This window comes from Pavona decussata, unplaced genomic scaffold (genome assembly GCF_977016875.1).
Source record: "Pavona decussata unplaced genomic scaffold, jaPavDecu1.1 SCAFFOLD_2, whole genome shotgun sequence".
NCBI classification, from domain to species: Eukaryota; Metazoa; Cnidaria; class Anthozoa; order Scleractinia; family Agariciidae; genus Pavona; species Pavona decussata.
In genome coordinates, this window is record NW_028145426.1 from 873,418 (window position 1) to 890,976 (window position 17,559).

The window sequence follows — 17,559 nt, forward strand, 5'->3', positions numbered from 1 at the left end:
GAGAATGAGGCGGACACTTTTCTCAGGCTCTCCGCTGGTTGTTGTTCAGAGCACGCACGGTTCGCTCGAGTACAGTGAGTAACGGCTGTAAACAGACCATGGCCATAATTTTGTTTGTACATTTTTGAACACGTACCTTAGAATCCTTTTTGTGGCCTCCAGCTGCTAGTTTTGTAACTACAAGGTTCGTCTTCGTTACTTTTAGCAACAACGTAACCTGAAGGAAAAAGGCCAGTTTGAGTTTGAGTTCGAGAATAATTCTTGAAAAATCAAGTTTCCTACACTCTGTATCTTAGAGCCATTTACGACAATGTGTGTCGGTGTTGTACCCTCGTCACACGGACAGTAGTGTAAAGGCTAGTGTTCGATATAGTTAAGAAAAATAAATTTTAAAATGATGACTATGATCTTGATGATAATGATGATGATGATGGTGATGAAACCAAAGCAACAACTTCCAGCCCTCCTAACAGATCATAGGTAAAGCCGTACTATAAGCCTTAGTTGAAGTAACCAGGGGTGAGTTGCATAAAATTTAACGTCCGGCGTAACTGCTAACGCCAGACTAGCTTGTGAACAGGCTCCCAAGTGGGGTATAGGGCGAAAAGAAAAATCCGCGAGCCGGGCGGGTGGAGCGCAGTGTTCGATTTTTGTCTTCGCCCTATACCCCACTTGGGAGCCTGTTCACAGGCTAAAGCCAGACCTTCATCCCAGTCACATGCAGTATTTTAACGTCTGACGATAGCATTTACGCCCGCTGTTAAGTTTTATGCAACTCGTCCCTGGAGTATTGTAATCTCTCTGGATCGGATGTTACTAAGTCCATCGCAGGGTTACCCCCAGCAGTATTTCGCCACACCTGGGTGAAGAGAGACAATGTGGGGCGAAGCTTCCTGTCTAATGAAACAACATAGCAATGCAGAGCCCAATCAAACCTCCAACCACCGGCCCTGCAATCTTCCGACCGAAAAAAAAAAGGCCGATTGAAAATTCGACGTGTTAAACACTACACCACCGCACCTACACAATCAGATCATAAGGAAACTAGTAAATACACCCGTGTGCATTGTTGAGTTATATAAGCACGCTAGAATTTAAACAGCGCGACCTAAGTGCATATACACTTTCCTTTACAACATTGTACAGGCTTTGCGCGCTCAAACTCTTGACATAGGCTTCTTCTATTTTAACTCCAATTAAGCCTGTTATAAAGCAAACACAAAAATGACCTCGTCAACGAGTCCTCCGTAGCTCAGAGAGCTCAGAGGTTAGAGCATCCGATCTAGAACCCGTGTTCTAGATCGGATGCTCTAAGGTCGTGGGTTCGAATCCCATCTGGGGTTCAGATTTTTTCTGTGTCCTCTTATGGTCAATTCTTTATATCTCCCTTTATTTTCTTTATAATGCTAATATCATGCAGTGGCAAGCAGTGGCATACATGTAGGTATGAAGCAAACGACATATAATAACCAATCACAGCGCGTCAATTTCCCTATCATTTCATAATCTGATTATCAAACTGAAGACTCGTCCTTCCTTCACTCTAAAACTCCTCACCTCACTATGTACATTATTCACCAATTCAAATATGGACTTAGCTTGCTGAAAGGAATTTGACGCCATCACAAACAGGTCTGTGCTCTGAAAGGAAATCACAACGGTTTCATCATTTCATATGAATGACTCTTACAAATTCAAATGAAATAAAGTGTGAAGTCTTTTGTGAGCCACAGTTAGCCCACACGACCGGACCTTAATCTGGTTTCTGCAGCATGAAGCAACTAGTAGTATTGCTACTCCCCCCCCCCCCCCCCTTATCACAACTGACGTCATACGTGGTTCGCCCGTAGTGTAATGGTTATCACTCCTGTCTTGCAGTTGAATACAGGAGACCGAGGTTGGAGTCCTCTCCGGTGAACCATATTTTCACATAGTACGTTATATCTTGCTTTTACTCGTTAACTTATTTTGTTCCTTTGATATAACAGATCATCACAGCGATCCTATGTGAAAATATGACTGATTCACTCAATACGAATATCCCTTGCTCATGTAACCACTAACCCACCGCACCCTTCACCAAATGAAATAAAATCGCTCAATATCCAATGAATAGGCCATTTCCGAGTTGCTGAGAACCTCACTATGAAAGCGACGCTAAGTGCAAAACTTTTCATATGAAAATTAGTTTTGTTTGCATATGAATGAAAACTAATTTTAATGAAAAAAATGCACTTAGCCTCGCTTTCATAATGAGGTTCAAAGTAACTCGGAAATGGTCTATTCCTTGAGAGTGGTCAAACACACGTTCTCCGGGATTCTTTTACATCTACAAATTGGAAATCACAAATTGCAGTTCGCCATTTTTACGAGTTCCTTCGATCCACGTGGAGATCATACCATTTGCAGATGTGACTGCAAAGACAGCCTCTTCGTCCTACGTTATTATAAGAACCTGAGTGCTGTTCGGGGTGACCTCCCGGTTTACAGTCCGGCGCATGAGTAAACTAGGCAGTTTTTTTATTTATATTTTGCAGTCCGCATGCCAGAATGATTAAATTAGAGCACTGGAGTTCGTATCTGTAATGCCATGCTCGGTGGTTACCTGTGAAGCGTTCATCTTGGACATGTTACTGTACTCCTTATAGTGAGAGTAAACCATGAGCTGTGGGGTGTCCACAGTTTGGAATGGCTGGAAACGACGGTCAAATCGCAGCTGTTGACGAAAAAATACGTGAAAGAAATGTAATGGTATATATTTTAGCCTGATGAATAAATGATAGATGAATTTATCAGTCACCGGCACCGAAAAAATCGGATTAAAAAATTCATCTATTTAAAAACATAGTTCGGGAATTTGTCGTCTTCTTTACGAAACCTCTGAATTTAGTCACGTGTCAACACTCGACACCCCTTTTTGAAAGGGGGAGGGGAGGGAGGGGGAGCATAGTGGAAGTAGGAGATAAACGACGGCTGAGCTCATAAGCTGTTGTCGACGACACATCTTCTTTTTCTAAAAACCTGTCACTACGCATTGATTATTGAAAGATAACAGAGAAACTGCAAGAAATAAATGTATTTTGAGGTCACTGGACATCAGCATTTGCTGCATGTAAAAAGGACTGTAAGGACCGTGCAAGGACCGCTGAATATGCTACTAGTCAAATGTAAGCTATCGAGCAGTACTTTAACGTGCTGCTGTGAGTTCTACTATTTTGCCAGTATTTTGAAAATCGTTCCACGTGTCTTTCTTCCGCTCTTTTAGTAAGATTTAGTATTCGCTCAAGAGTGTTTCTTCAAGATCCTTCATGGTTGAATACGAGTATTCCTCAGCGAGGTATATCTCAAAGTAAAAAGAGCCCACAAGTGTCCGTAAAAAGGTGCACATAGATGAGAATTGGTTAGCTTGAGTAACTGGCTTTTCTGGGAGGAGCGGGGAGAGGAAACTCCTCCCCCTTCCCTCTCCCCTTCGGAAGGCGTGATACTCAGGTTAAGAACTGGCCGTTCTAAGAGGACGGACTATTTTGCGGATTGCTCAACTGCGAACATTCTTCGTTTCCGGTTGCAATGTATGTAAAACCTCGCGTTTTTCTAATGGCGGTCTTTATCCTTTTTACTTCACAAATACGAACACAATATCGTTCATTTCTTACCTTTTCCGATCCAAATTTATCTTCAGGTTTTCTTGTCTTCTCTTGTAGTTCAAAGCCTTCAAGAGCCTGGTGAATGACAAACAATTCCATTAGAGCCTAAAGTGTCTGGGTAACTACTAAAGTGAATGATCAGTTCTTTTCTGTGGTGCATTTTACTGGTGTTTGCTCTGTTCTAAAGACAGTTCTAAACTTTGGGTATGTGAATTAATAAAAACTTAACTTGTGACTATTCACATGACACTAAGCTACTGACCATACTATCTCAAATGCTGTTTATTACGCTAGACAAGACGGTTCAAACTTTTGAGACCGTCAACAAAGTTCTACAGTGACCTCTCAAATGAGAACGTTGGGTAATACGTTCCAGCGGTGTCGTTTCTTTCATTCTCTCTTTTCTTGTTTATTTGTTTTCTTCTCAAGATGGTTCTAAGTTAAGAACTAAGGTGTCGCCGTTTTAAAGTTATTGAGCGGTACTTTAAGTTTTTGTGGTACAAAAAGGTTGTGACTTTTGAGTGTGTGGACAAAAACACACAGGCGTTTGACCATTCAAATAAAAACTATTGTGTACATTTTCCCCATGGTAAGCTTGTTGCGCAAAGTGGTTCTATCTTTTGAACACGTAGATAAAATCCTGAGGCGAGACCAACATTATTGTACATGTAGTACAAATAAATGTTGTGCCGCTAGCACTAAGAACACAAATGATGGATCAGAGAATTAACTCTACAGTGTTTGTTGAAGCGGTAAAGTGAACCCATGAATTTCCTACTGAGCGTTAGCCCTTGTAAGTTAATGGAAGATCAAACGAGGCAGAGAAAAAGATCTCCGACCTCGGCGAGAATTGAACTCACGACCGCCGGATTTGATCGTCCGTTGCTCTACCGACTGAGCTACGAGGACAGACCGGAGCAAGTCGAGCGTGATAATGGTAGTAATTGCGGCAAATGTGAATGTGGAGGGGACAAATAAATGTTATACCGCTAGCAAGAACGTACACTACATTCACCTTAACACACACTGCAGAGTTAATTCTCTGATCCATTTATTGTCTATTTACCCTTAGATATCCCTGACACAAGTGTCTCATTCCTTGATACAGGTGCCACATTCCCTGGTGTTCTTGAATGGCTTTTTCACTCGCTTAAACAAATAAAAGAGAATTCAGTGGTATAACAACTTGTAATACTCAAGGAACCGTCACTCTGGCGAGTTTGTCCATCTGCAGCTTCCTATCCCCTATTTGTCATCTGTAGGCATCCAGCTGACGTTCCACAGGCACCAAGAACGAGCTAAAACAATGTGTTCCATCTACATCTACATTTAGGAACATGGATGGTGCAGTGGTGAGAGCACTCGCCTCCCACCGATGTGGCCCGGGTTTCCCGGACTTGGCGTCATATGTGGGTTGAGCACGTTGTTGGTTCTCGTCCTCGCTATAATTCAATCTGGATTACTGTCAAACACTTTCTCACGAGCTTCTGGCTCGGGAGATTGCGCAAGCACTCCCCGTGCCATTGACATTAAATTTGATTATTTATTATTTTATTTATTTATCTCAACCCAACTTTCCCGACTTTGTGGTAAACTGTTCAAAACCATAAGCTGTACGCATGATACATCGATTACGAGTCACCAATTGGGTGAAGAAAACCAGTAAAAGAAACCAGACAAATGAAATGTCTCACCTTTCTTTTTCTTCTTATTTTTCTTTCCACTGCGACCGCTTTTCTGCTCTACAGCAAGAAAAATGCCTAAAGTTAATGACTTGTTACCAACCCTAGAGTCTGGTAATAAACATTTAAGGGAGTCCAAACGGTTTTTAGACAGAACAACAGCATCTGAACAACAACAACAACAACAACAACAACAAAGACAGAGAACCTTACCTAATGCGGTTTCTTGAGCCTGCAGTAGTTTCTCTGCGCGGTTTAGACACGTCATATGCCAACCGAACAGAAATTCCAGGTACCTTTAATGTTGGCAAAATAACGTCAGCAAATTTTCTTTTTATCACAAAATGACACCCAAAACATACAACTGTTAAGATGTTAGTGAACTATTAAAAAAAACAAACAAAAAAGAATGAGACATATATGAACGGAATAGTATAGATTAATATGGTTCTTTTATAAACTTCTCCCGCCAATGTACATCTACTTTGGGCAAACACGAGCGCTAGAAAACGGAAGTAATAACGTACTAAAATAATTCTTTCGCACACTTTTCGCGAGAATTGGAAGCCCAGACACAAGAAAAACTATTTACCATTGAACATTTCTTTCAAGACCACAAACAAGAGAAAACAATCTGTAAGCGATCCGTATTAAAGCTCTGAAAGTATAGCAATGTTCGGACCGGTCAGAGGACAAATCTGAATGTTTCTTCAGTTTCATAAACAGTGTGAAATCGAGCAGATTTCAATTGAGTGTCGAAAGTGATTTTGTGTTTGCTTTAGTTTTGTTTTACTATGCTCTGTGATTGGTTAACAAAACTCGCGCCACTTTCTCAACCAATGAGAAGCCAGGCCGATTTCAATCGCTATTTGCTCACAACACGTCTTCCCGCGCTTGGTGCCGGTTACATGTATTGCTTAGAGTTCTGATTGGTTCAGTGCACTGATTGCGTGTCACGTGATTAGCCGGAGTAATTACTTTGGTTTTGGTTTCACGATACTCGACTGAAAACCGCTCAAATCACTGTGAAATAATGGCTGACTCACCAAAACACGTAGTGATACTCGTGTGGACCATACAGCTCCAGTTCAAACCCAGATAACAGATATTGAATCATAATATTCAGAGTGTGGTACAACACCCACGAACCAAAACAAGCAAAATGCTGACGCTACAAGACAAGAAGGAAACGATTGTAAAAAATAAGGGTACAAGTATATTGGACAGTGGCTAACTTTGTAAGTCCCAATTGGAACTCCGAAAACAAAAAATAAAAAACCGGAGAGAAAGAAACGAATCACTTCGCGGTCTTGTTTGAAAGAAAGTTTGAATTGAAAACATAGCCAACACAATTTTCTCAGAGGGAGTGCTGTGGAACATAGAAGGTACCGTGTGTAGATGGGACTGAAGTTTATTTCCCATTGTTGCAAAAAGGGAAATAATTGTAAAAGGAGAACGGAAGAAGTGTACTGAAACGGTCTGGATAAAAAGCTAGCTTTGTGCAGAGTTCTTGACAATCTGATCTCCGGAGAAAAGGCTTAAAGAGACGTAGAACGTCGTGGTTTTGGTGGTATCATAACCAACACAATTTTCTCTGAAGGAGTGATGTAGAAAATATATATTTTAAAGTAAAACCGAAGTTCAGTTTAATATCATAATTATATAAACCATACTAATTAAGAGCTTTCAGAGGATTTATTTTTAATTTTCCAACTATTTCCCGACGATTTCCCGCTAATTTCTCCTATCGACGCAGTTTTGCTAAGACTATCGAGGGAGATGCAGAGACATTTTGACTGTATACCAGTAAATGTTTATCTCATTTATCACTGTTAAACTGTGAGCGAGGATAAGGCGTAAAAACATCACGGTATCATCGCTCATACCTGGGGTTCGACCTTGATTAACAGGGTATGAAGTTGTGCATCCACTTTGTCAGCCTGTTAATTACAAAATATAACTTAGTGAATGTAAACAACCCTAGTGAACTCTTTCAGTGGAGGAGGGATAGGTTCTGCGATGCAACCTTTTAAGTTTGCACATAAAATCCTACAACGTGGGCACCGTTGGAATGCAAGCTACCCCGGGCAGTGCTCTCCTATGGTTTTCTTTTTCTATTTTGTAAAAGTCAAGGAGACTCTAGAGTCTGTAAATGATATCCAACAGTGTAACCATTCAAATAATTTGAGGTATTGGCCAGTGCTGCTATTTCTGCTCTTCCTGTTCTTTAGTATTAGAATAATTTTTTTTTGTAAACAAAAAGAAAAAAGTATGGTATGGTAAGTGTGATCATTCAAATCCTTTTATTAATACAACGTACGACTTTTAAACCTGTGAATGAAATTCTCAAGTCCAATGGGCATTTTGCACTAACTGGTCACATGGTACAAACTCCGCCATAGTGGATGGCAAAAGAATGTTGTAGATGCGAACACAAAGGAATTCCAACTTGTCAAGCTTGAATTTTCTTTGTTCTCGATGCCATGCTTTTTTGCCATCCAGAATGGCGGACGTTTTACCATGTGATCAGTTAGTACAAAGGCCCATTGAAATGAAAGCCACTAAGCAATACTTTCCCGCGGTGCTATTGATTATACTGTGCAAGGTGGTTCAAACGTTTCAATGAAATGGAGTGTTGTACCTCGTCTTGCAGTGCAGCAAATTCCTCCAGAAGATGCGCCAACTTGTCTCTCTGCCGAGCGCGATTATGACCAAGTGCATGAATAATCGATTTCACAGGCTGAAATTCACCACAGCAAAGGCAAGTTAGGAGTTAAGATAGCGGACGCATGCTAAGGGACTCCAAGGCATGTCTCATTATCGCTCGTCTGAAGAAAAACTAACGTACAAATTAATCTCAAACCTTACCAGCCTCTTAAGTTGATACTTATTTTAGGGAAGCACAAATATAGCCTAGGTTCTCAAATCCCCAATTTAATATAACAATGGGATGTGTTTGTTGTTGGTTTCAGTCCCTGTCCCCCGGGTTCACTCCAATCTAATGTCAATGTCTAATTTGACCAAGAATCCGACGGCCACAAGTGTGTCAGTCGCATGAAGGTCAGTTAAACGTTACATTTCAAAGACTAGGAAAACAGATTAGAGTAAGACGCAATGAAGGCTGTTATCGGAGGTCTCTTTAGGTAACACTTACCCTGGCCGCTCGGCTAATAAAGGTATCAGCAAGTTCATTTGCTTTGGGATTATTACTAAGTGAAGACCTGCAAAGGAGTCATAGACGAGCAGATAAGTGTACGATCACTGGCGATCAAGAAAAGGGAAAAGTAACCTGTATTTAGCTTGGTATGAACATCTTGATTCCCCACCGGGAGTCAACTTTAGAACTTTCATGCTTAGGCCAGATGCTCTAACCACCAACAAGGGTGGGGGGGGGGGGGGATTAATACTTGATAATACTCAAACTGTGTTACAAACCCCATCAAACTAGCCGACAAAACAGACGAAATAAAGACCAAGGAACTATTGCCAAAATTAGAGGCTCTTCTTCATCTTGACTAATTCATAATACCATGACTACCCGTGTCGAGGTCACATTCTATCATTGTTGTAGAATTATATAGAAGGAACTCAGATGACGACTTTCTGGGGAAAACAATGGCGCCACGAAGCAGCGGCGCTTCTTGAAAGGTAGCAGGTTCTCTTACTTCTCAGCAATTGATGGCGGGCTGTTGAACGTTCTGATCGCTTCTCGTATCGTCTCAGCTTTTCCTAAAAGATTGTTGTTTTGCCATACGAGGAGCTAAAGGGAACGAAAACAAAACAATAGTTACCGAAAACCAACAAATATACAATGTCTATGCTAAAACGTCTTGCAAGAATTTTTTCTCACAACATTTTGATCTGAAACTTAGTTAATGAACATACGTTTAAGACGCTACCAAGTCTAATTAAAAAAATAATAATAATAATAAGCTGAACATGGCTCACTGAAACGTTCGTTTGTGTAACGATAATCATTAACGTCTAAAATTGACACCTTTTGTTTTTGTTACGACATTTAAAATATCACCCTTTTCCATTAAAAATGGACCAATTCATCTTGCAAAATACCCACTTTGGGTAATTTTTAAGTAATTAGGCACGTATTTTATTTTATAGAAAACTTTTCTTTTTCACGACGAAAAAGATTAGTCTGATTCTTCTCCTTTCAAGAATTTATTTTATATCCTTGATCTGTGTTAACAAAGAATTAGTGACGTGTTTTTAGTAGGGAAATCTTCCTGTGTGCCTCTCCTTAAAGATTTTGTCTACAAAGATAGTTTTCTCTAAACGCTTCTCTTTATGGTATTTTCTATGGCATTTCCGAATTCGTAACTCACACTTTTAATAACATGTAAACATTTTTGTCCTTCAATACCAGCTAAAATTTTCTTGTCATAAAAAAAAACAAAAACAAAAGCTAGCCGGGAAAAAACTGCAAACAAGCAAACTCACCTGCAAATACGAGCGTGTTAAAACACACGGCCGCTTCTTACTAAATTCAGAAATGAAATCCTGCAAGAAAAGAGGACAATTTTTTTTTCAAGGAACTAATCAGGTTTGCACCTATAACCATCTCTGACTGAGTAGTGACTTCAGATAGATCTGCCCATGTTGTTCGTACGCCTTAGAGAATTACTAAAGATCTTGAACATTTATTTTGTTGTCCGTGGTACCTGAGCAATCGTTTGCAGGAAATCTCTTTAAGGCTGGTTTCCATATGATCGCGGATCGCAGATCGCAGATCGCAATAAGGTCTGCGATCGTCTGCGATCATATGGAAACTACTTCTGCGATCGTCTGCGATCCTGCGATCACGATCGCAGACGATCGCAGAAGATAGAACCATGTTATACTTAAAGGTTGGTTTCCATATGATCGCAGACGATCGCAGACCTCATTGCGATCTGTGATCCGCGATCATATGGAAACCAGCCTTTGGTGAATCGTAAAAAAAGTCGTCAAAATGAGCGATAGTCAACAACTTCTATAGCTGACGAGGATTTCTATTATCTCAACATAGCACAGAAAATTCATAGAACTAATACATACAATAATAACGTGGAGAGATCCGTAGTTCCCTACTTCGCAGATGTGTAGAAGTCGTTTGACCATTCCTTCTGTATAATCAATAGCCTAAATTGAAAGTAAAACAGTTGCCATGTATTTAAATGTAGATATGTACAACTGAGAGGAGTATATCTATTTTCCCCCGCCTTCCCCGCCTCCAAGTAACGCGAGCCGAGCATCAACTTTGTTTGCAACATCAAGAGCGAGCAACAGGAAAAAAGTTTGTGATGTAGACTAGTGTTGAGAATGATGTAATATTCAGTAAGCGACACAGGCATACTCGGAAAAAAGAAATCCGAGTGCTCCTATCAGGAGTCGAACCTAAGACCGATTACTAGTTCGGATGCTCCAGTGCTCCAGTGTTACTAGCGTTTACTGTCCTTTTAGGCACCTCCACTTGTCAGTTGTTCTATCAATTTCATAAAACACGGACAGTTGTCTTTTCTATTATCTAAACTGTGTTTTCCTATGGGCATCTACCATCCGCACGCCCGTCTGATGTTCTAATCACTGAACTACACTCTCGTAAGCAGACACTTGGTCATGTTCTCAGCTACATACAAACACTCCTATAAGCGGACACCTCTCTTAAGCGGGCACTTTTTCTGGTCCAAAGGGTGTCCACTTACGGGAGGCTCGACTGTACCAGGAGACTCATGGCCGGGTATCCACTGTCAAAGTTTGTGTGTGACACAAAACCTACAAACTGCTAGGATCAGTGATGCAGAGGGAGTCTTGTGTAGTGATAAATTGACGAAAAACTCTTCGTGTTGGCACAGAATTATAGATCGAGAGCTTGGCCAGGGATGAGTACGAATGGAGAAAGCTTGTTGTCACTGGTGAATTGATCTGACTAGAGTTGTTTTTTTTTTTTAAGAAACATGATGGGGCGTTTGGGAGAACCAAACCCTGATGTTGGAGAGAGGAGGAGGGAGAGCGTTTCCATGCCCAATGTGGAGTTCTCAAAGATTTCTATCTATAACGATGTTTTCATTGATTCCATAGCAACACGCTTACTTACTTGTTCTCTTCCAAAGATTGCAGTGTATCTTGGGAATGATGGCGGGAGAAGTCTTTGATTGACAAGTGGTTCAAAGCCCATAATACTCCCTGGGGTGAAAAAAGTCGTAGAGTGATTAGACTTTGGTATTTGTTACTAAAAATAACTACTTTTAATAACTAAAGATACTTCGATTAATTTCATTCATGTAAAAAGAGTACTGTAAGTTGTCTATTTTAGCTTGGCTGTGAAGAGCTACAAGAATCCTAACAAGGCAAGATAGAAGTACTATATTTTTCCACGACTCTTTTTTTAACAGCTTTATTGACTATTACACATGTTACATACAGCAAATTAAACAGCCAGGAAGAAACGAAATATATGTGCAAAGTGATTTAAAGTGATAAGGTCAAAAGGGCAGGTGCGAACGGGACGCGAGGCACCTCCCATGATACAAATAATAATTAAAACACGATCAACCAAAAGATGCCAAATTTAAAAGACGCTAAAAAACTAGGGATGGCAGGGGCAGGATCGTACAATTGACCAGGTACAGGGATGGAATATGTCAAAGTAATTGTGCAAACGTTGAAACATGTGCTCAGTAACAAAGTTGCGGAAGGAAGCAGTAGTTGAAAAACTAGTAGGGGGTGAGACTATGTGGGAAAAGTAGATCTTAGCAACGTCTGTTGGACGCCAAAAGAAAACTGCGGTTAACTACGCATTTTTTGGAGAAAATTCTGAAGCTTCAGTTTGGACTTAAACGTCATACACTGCTTGCTCAATTATCTTTGAAAAATGCCTGGTTACTTCCAATTTTCTTTTTGTATTCCAACAGCCCTTGCTAAATCTGCTTTTCCCACATAGTCCTAAACTGCACAAAAATATCACTGTAATAGGGGGCAGTGTCGTTCAAAGAGGTCGGTTTTGCCAACAAATACAAATAAGCTTTTCATCTATCATAAAGAATGAAATCTGTTTGATTTTCAGATGGTATACTCACTCACAAATCTTCTTGCTTTGGTGCAAAGGGTTTGCAAAAGTCAAAAGGATTTATGTGGATTTTTGTACTAGTGTGCAAGTCTAATTTCTTGAAGCCTATAGGGACCAGTTTCAAGAAGCCCTCAGAAGATAAGGCGTATTGTTTTTTGACAGCAGTCTACTGTTGGAAGAACAATGGCCTATATTTATGAGACAATAAATTAAGATATATCTTAACTTTGTAATGTAGGCATCACCTTGTTTGTTCTCCTCAGTTGGTACAGGCTGGATACCCAGTTCAATTGTTTGCCGGATTGGTTCAATCTGAGAAAATGCAGTGCTTAGCAACTGCTTGGCTGTGGGTACACCTGATCCCTGAAAACACACACCACACATGAAGGCAAATTAAGAGAAAAACTAACATTTGCTACAGTTATAGGTCCAGTTCATTCATTGGTTACACAAGTGTCTTGAAAGAAAAAAACAAAATAGTGTAGATAACTGTACAATTGTTACCTTATTACAATATGGAAAATAAACTCTCCTTAGACTTAACTTGTGAAAAATCTGCGTCAGTTTCTTGGAGGGTTTAATATAATTTCCGCTAGCCTAACAACTGAACGGAATGAATAAATTAACCCAACGGAAAGAGCTGGCCGTTCGAAGGTGGCAAACGAATGGACAACGAGGCTAAGAACGGATAAGCGTTTCAACTTCGTGTACGCTTTCCCGTGTGAGCTCACAATTTCTTTCAGGTTGACCCAACTTTTTGAATTCTATCCTTTATCTAAAAAAAAATGTGATAATTTCACAACAGCTTTACTTTCTGCTCAACAATCTTTTCAATGTACTTTTTCAGAAGTTAACTCTCTTTCCCTAAAAATCCTTTTCCTAAAGCATTAGGCTCCTGCATTTCTTTGCAATCACAAGTGAATGCATTTTTCCTCAACCAATACCTCCCCACTTACATACATTTCCTTCATTTGGAACTCTATCCTCTTTCTTGCTTGTTTCTTTTGTTCTGAACTAATTCCTGTTCAATTCTGCTTCAATTCTGTTCAATGCTAGCCTCCCACACAGTCTTGAGGTGAGTCGTTGTAACTCTCCTTCCCACAAACCATATATTTGGAATGTGTTCCATTTACAAATTATTGATGATCCATTAAAAATAATTTTCCACAGGAAGTCCTGAAGCCTAGTCAAATGAGTTATTTGATTGGTCATGTGTAGACAATAGCAAAGGAACGAGGTTTTTTTTGGAAAGGAGGCGTTTGTGGATAGGAGGATAATAAATGAAGACTCTCCCTCAAAACGACTGCCTGGGAGGCTTCCTTTATTTAGAATGAATTAATAATTGTTAATTCCTGAAAACAAGCCTAGGTATTAATTTCATTATTATTGTAAATTTATTTTATTGTTATTTTATTAGCTTTGCCAACAGATAATATGTTACAATAATGATCAACAACCTACAGAATACAATAAGAACACAATATGGCAGGGAACCTGCAACAGCACAAGCCAATTACTGCGGACCCAATACATTAGAAAAATTTAAAATAAACAGACAGGAACTGAGGGAAAAGTTAAAACTAGAAGTAGCAGGAGATGGGGCAAGCGAGACTGCGGCACTTGTTGCACTTAAGGCATACAGATTTAAAGGTATGCGGTTTTTGCAGTCGTAGTTACCTAAGGTGGAGAAATAATACATGGACATAACATCCTTAAATATTGTGAGTCTGTCTATACACAAGTTAAGTTCATCTGCAAGAGTATTCCAGATGCGTATGCATCTGATTAAGTAGGATTTTTGATAAGTGACTGTCTCACATTTAGGTTAATGTAATACTTGCTATCTGACCTCTGACTTTTCAAGAGCAACTAGTGTGAGGTAGAATGCTTTGTAGAACTTTAATCTGGCTAACACAGCTTCATATCCCTTGACTTGGCCCTACAAGAAAATATGAACACAGACAATATGTCAAACATTTCAGTGATGCATCTTATAAAGTTTGCTTAACTACATGTTTATGGGAAGTCCCGCTCTCACCGCTAGCTGGAGCTGTTTCTCGGTAGCCCCGAGTTCAATTCCTTCACTGGCTGCGCTTGTAAATAGCCAGCTGATCTGGCTCCTGCCAGTTGGGATTTATTAATCATGTTATTTCCAATTTCTTTGTGCAGTTTAATGCTCGGTCCCACTAGCATTTGTGCTATAAACACTGCTGAGGGTAAATACAGGTTATTTATTTATTTATTTATTTTAGCCACAGAGCAAGTGGCTATGTCTGTTGAATAGTTGTTGACCACAAGAGGTGTTTATAATAAGATCAATTTGTACCTGCAACAACTCAGAATCACACTCTGATTCCTCTCTCAGCTGACTCTTCAATGGCTGAAAATCAATGGAACTACATCAGAACTACTATTTATTCCCATGAAGAGTGAGTGAAGAAAATGATAACAGCCCTCATCTATTGTCAAAGGTATGTACTAAAACAACACGGCTCAGCATGTTGGATCAACTTGTTAACCACTTAATGGGGTAGTGTCACCAGTTTTTAGTGTGCCTTAAATTAGTGTAAAAACATGTTTGTATTGATGGGAATGTTGAAATAATGGTTCAGTATTGCCCTACAAGTATAGATAAGCTGGTATTTGTTATCTTTTGCTGCGGATGGCTTGGATGCAAATGGATTACAACTTGAAATAATTGGCCAATTTTTTTCAAGTTCTTCCTCTGTATTTTGGAGAAATTGCTGAAAACAGGTTTAAATGGTTTGTTCTTCATTGAAGAAATCAGTTGATATTTTCCTCCCAGTGGTCTACGAACAATTTCATGCTAGAGAAAAAGTTCTACATTAATTTGTGAGTAGTTGTGGTCAAAATACATCAAAATCTCCGTGACAGTGCTCCTTTAAATGGGGTTAGAAGGACCGCATGAGTCCCATTAGTCTATCATATATATCTTGGTCTTTCAAACAGTTTTGCTTCTTGTGTATCTTGCAGGTTTTGACCCTTTATGGCAGGCACTAAAAAAAGGGTTAGCCAGGAAAGAAGGGAAACAGGTGTGTGCATGATGCGAGGGGAGCACTGGCTGCCATCTGTACGTGTACTGATTTCACTGGTGAATCTTATTCAGGACGATTACTCTTGTCACCTCCAAGGTTTGGTGGACACTAAATGGAGCCTTGTGTTTAAATGCTGCACATTTTACATTCTAATCCTAAAGCTAATAATTTATTTATTTCTGATGAGTAAGAACTGTGGCTTTTGCTCGTTTGATTTTATTTTCTTTATTGAATTTGAGCTCTGGTCATACCGAGAAATGTGGCAGGACAATTCCACTGGTTACAAATAAAAAATCTTGTTGGTGAGAAAAAGTTGCGTTTATTTAATTTTACTTATTAATAACACGCACTTGTATGACGGACATTTTACAATAATTTCAATTATTGAGATAATTACATATTATTATTTATAAACACTTGTTGCAAAAAAAGAAAGAAAAAATATGTGGTAACTAGTAAACATTGATCAAAATTCAAAGAACAAATGGCTTCTTGTCATTGATGCTGGAGGTACAGTACAGGTACCAGTACAATGTGTTTTGTTAATTAAAAGTTGAAATTTCATCATGATGGAATTTATTAAATTCTTTACTCAGCTACATGTACCTTAACTTTTCTGACAATTTCCTCCTCTGCCTCCTTAAGCATACCTAAAAATAAACACAGATGCTCATGGATAAATATTACATGTTCCTATGCACCATTACAATTTTTTTACAATATTTTTTAGCGCATTGATCGATGCATTCATGACTTGTATTTACATGGTACACTAACAGTATTTTATGTCAAATATGTTCCACGCTGAAATGATTTACATAGTATTTAAAGTCATCTTTGCTGTGTATCTGTCTTTTATTCATTGATTAGGAAATAAATGTAAAAGCATGTTCATAATACAATAATTTATGGTTGCATTTTTTGAAATAAACTGATGGCTAAATGTGGTTCAGACAATTTATAGCCTGATATGCCTTACTGTAAACTCGTGTTGAAGCAAACCTGCTGCTCTTGTCTCTGTTACATCAGATGCCATTTTAAATCCATAAGTAATTGCTTGAAAATCTTCCTACAAAGGACAACAAATCAAAAGAAAATTTTTCTGCTCAATTAAATAGATCTACTGTCTTCTTGCACCGTCAAGTAAGTTACCCATATGTGTGTTGTGGTTCATTTTTTTTTTTTTGGTTTAAAATTTTTCAAACCAGTTTGATTTTTATTTTCCTTGGTCTTAGATAATGGTAATGAATAATGCACAAAGGAAAATACAAATTAAACGGGTTTGAAAAATTTAAAAAAAATTAACTACAACATAATTATACATACATATGCATATTTTTAGGTAAGGACAACAACAGAAATTCGGTGACTTACCTCTTCAAACACTTGAGCTCTGTTAACAATAGTCTTGATGGTATCGCATGTCTTCAACATGGCGATACAGAAAGCCTGAAAAGTAAATAATCGTACATTCAAATTTATTTAGCCATCATATTAAAATGAATTTCTTAGGTTAATGAATGATCTGATTACCATTATGGAAGCTGACTGCTTAAATAAGTGATATTTCATGATTTATCGTGAAATCTAAAAGACCACTCCCACAGGGTTTACAACCTTGACACAAAAAACGATTCAAGGGGTAACATTTATTACAATTTTTAAAAGGGCTCAGTGCATAACTGAGCTATGGTGCTTTCATTTTCTGGCATTTTAGCTCAGATTCACTGGATCCTCACTTTGCCCCAATGTTTTGTCTCTTGCTTAATGTGCTTCGTTTGCAATAAAACCCCAAGATCATGGGCATGATTTCCATTTATATCACCAAAAAAGCGCAAAGAAGCGGATAAACATTGGAGCTAAAACAACAAATAAAAAGCAATGTAGAAAGCACTATACTGTACATGTAGGTTGGTTCATTTGCACCAAACCCTTCAATTATAGAGCTAACGTTTTAACCAGGGGATATTACATGCACCTTCTACATAATTTTAAAATAATTATAAATTTCTTATTACACCTCAAACAAAAAACAACCAGTTAATGACTCAGTGCTATTCCATTTACATCATTCTATTATTCTTCAATCACTGACAGTTATTTTTTTTTTAAAA

The 17,559-nt window shown here is 38.9% G+C and overlaps 1 protein-coding gene and 1 non-coding gene across 2 annotated transcripts in view; both read right to left on the reverse strand.

Moving 5' to 3' along the window:
• LOC146489883 (N-alpha-acetyltransferase 35, NatC auxiliary subunit-like) overlaps nucleotides 1-17,559 on the reverse strand; it is a 30,574-nt gene that overhangs the window by 2,179 nt on the left and 10,836 nt on the right. The window contains exons 8-28 of the mRNA XM_085114279.1: nucleotides 16,820-16,894; nucleotides 16,448-16,514; nucleotides 16,052-16,095; nucleotides 14,716-14,769; nucleotides 14,239-14,328; nucleotides 12,635-12,752; nucleotides 11,418-11,506; nucleotides 10,379-10,462; nucleotides 9,782-9,841; nucleotides 8,992-9,086; nucleotides 8,481-8,547; nucleotides 7,968-8,066; nucleotides 7,213-7,266; nucleotides 6,373-6,497; nucleotides 5,540-5,622; nucleotides 5,339-5,386; nucleotides 4,711-4,793; nucleotides 3,654-3,719; nucleotides 2,606-2,716; nucleotides 1,558-1,641; nucleotides 137-217 (exon numbers count right to left, since the gene is read on the reverse strand). Of these exons, the coding sequence (XP_084970405.1) occupies nucleotides 137-217; nucleotides 1,558-1,641; nucleotides 2,606-2,716; nucleotides 3,654-3,719; nucleotides 4,711-4,793; nucleotides 5,339-5,386; nucleotides 5,540-5,622; nucleotides 6,373-6,497; nucleotides 7,213-7,266; nucleotides 7,968-8,066; nucleotides 8,481-8,547; nucleotides 8,992-9,086; nucleotides 9,782-9,841; nucleotides 10,379-10,462; nucleotides 11,418-11,506; nucleotides 12,635-12,752; nucleotides 14,239-14,328; nucleotides 14,716-14,769; nucleotides 16,052-16,095; nucleotides 16,448-16,514; nucleotides 16,820-16,894 (1,677 nt within the window). The remainder of the gene's footprint in view (nucleotides 1-136; nucleotides 218-1,557; nucleotides 1,642-2,605; nucleotides 2,717-3,653; nucleotides 3,720-4,710; nucleotides 4,794-5,338; nucleotides 5,387-5,539; nucleotides 5,623-6,372; nucleotides 6,498-7,212; nucleotides 7,267-7,967; nucleotides 8,067-8,480; nucleotides 8,548-8,991; nucleotides 9,087-9,781; nucleotides 9,842-10,378; nucleotides 10,463-11,417; nucleotides 11,507-12,634; nucleotides 12,753-14,238; nucleotides 14,329-14,715; nucleotides 14,770-16,051; nucleotides 16,096-16,447; nucleotides 16,515-16,819; nucleotides 16,895-17,559) is intronic.
• Nucleotides 4,480-4,553, reverse strand: Trnad-auc (transfer RNA aspartic acid (anticodon AUC)). The gene has a single exon. It is a non-coding gene; the product is annotated as a tRNA-Asp (tRNA).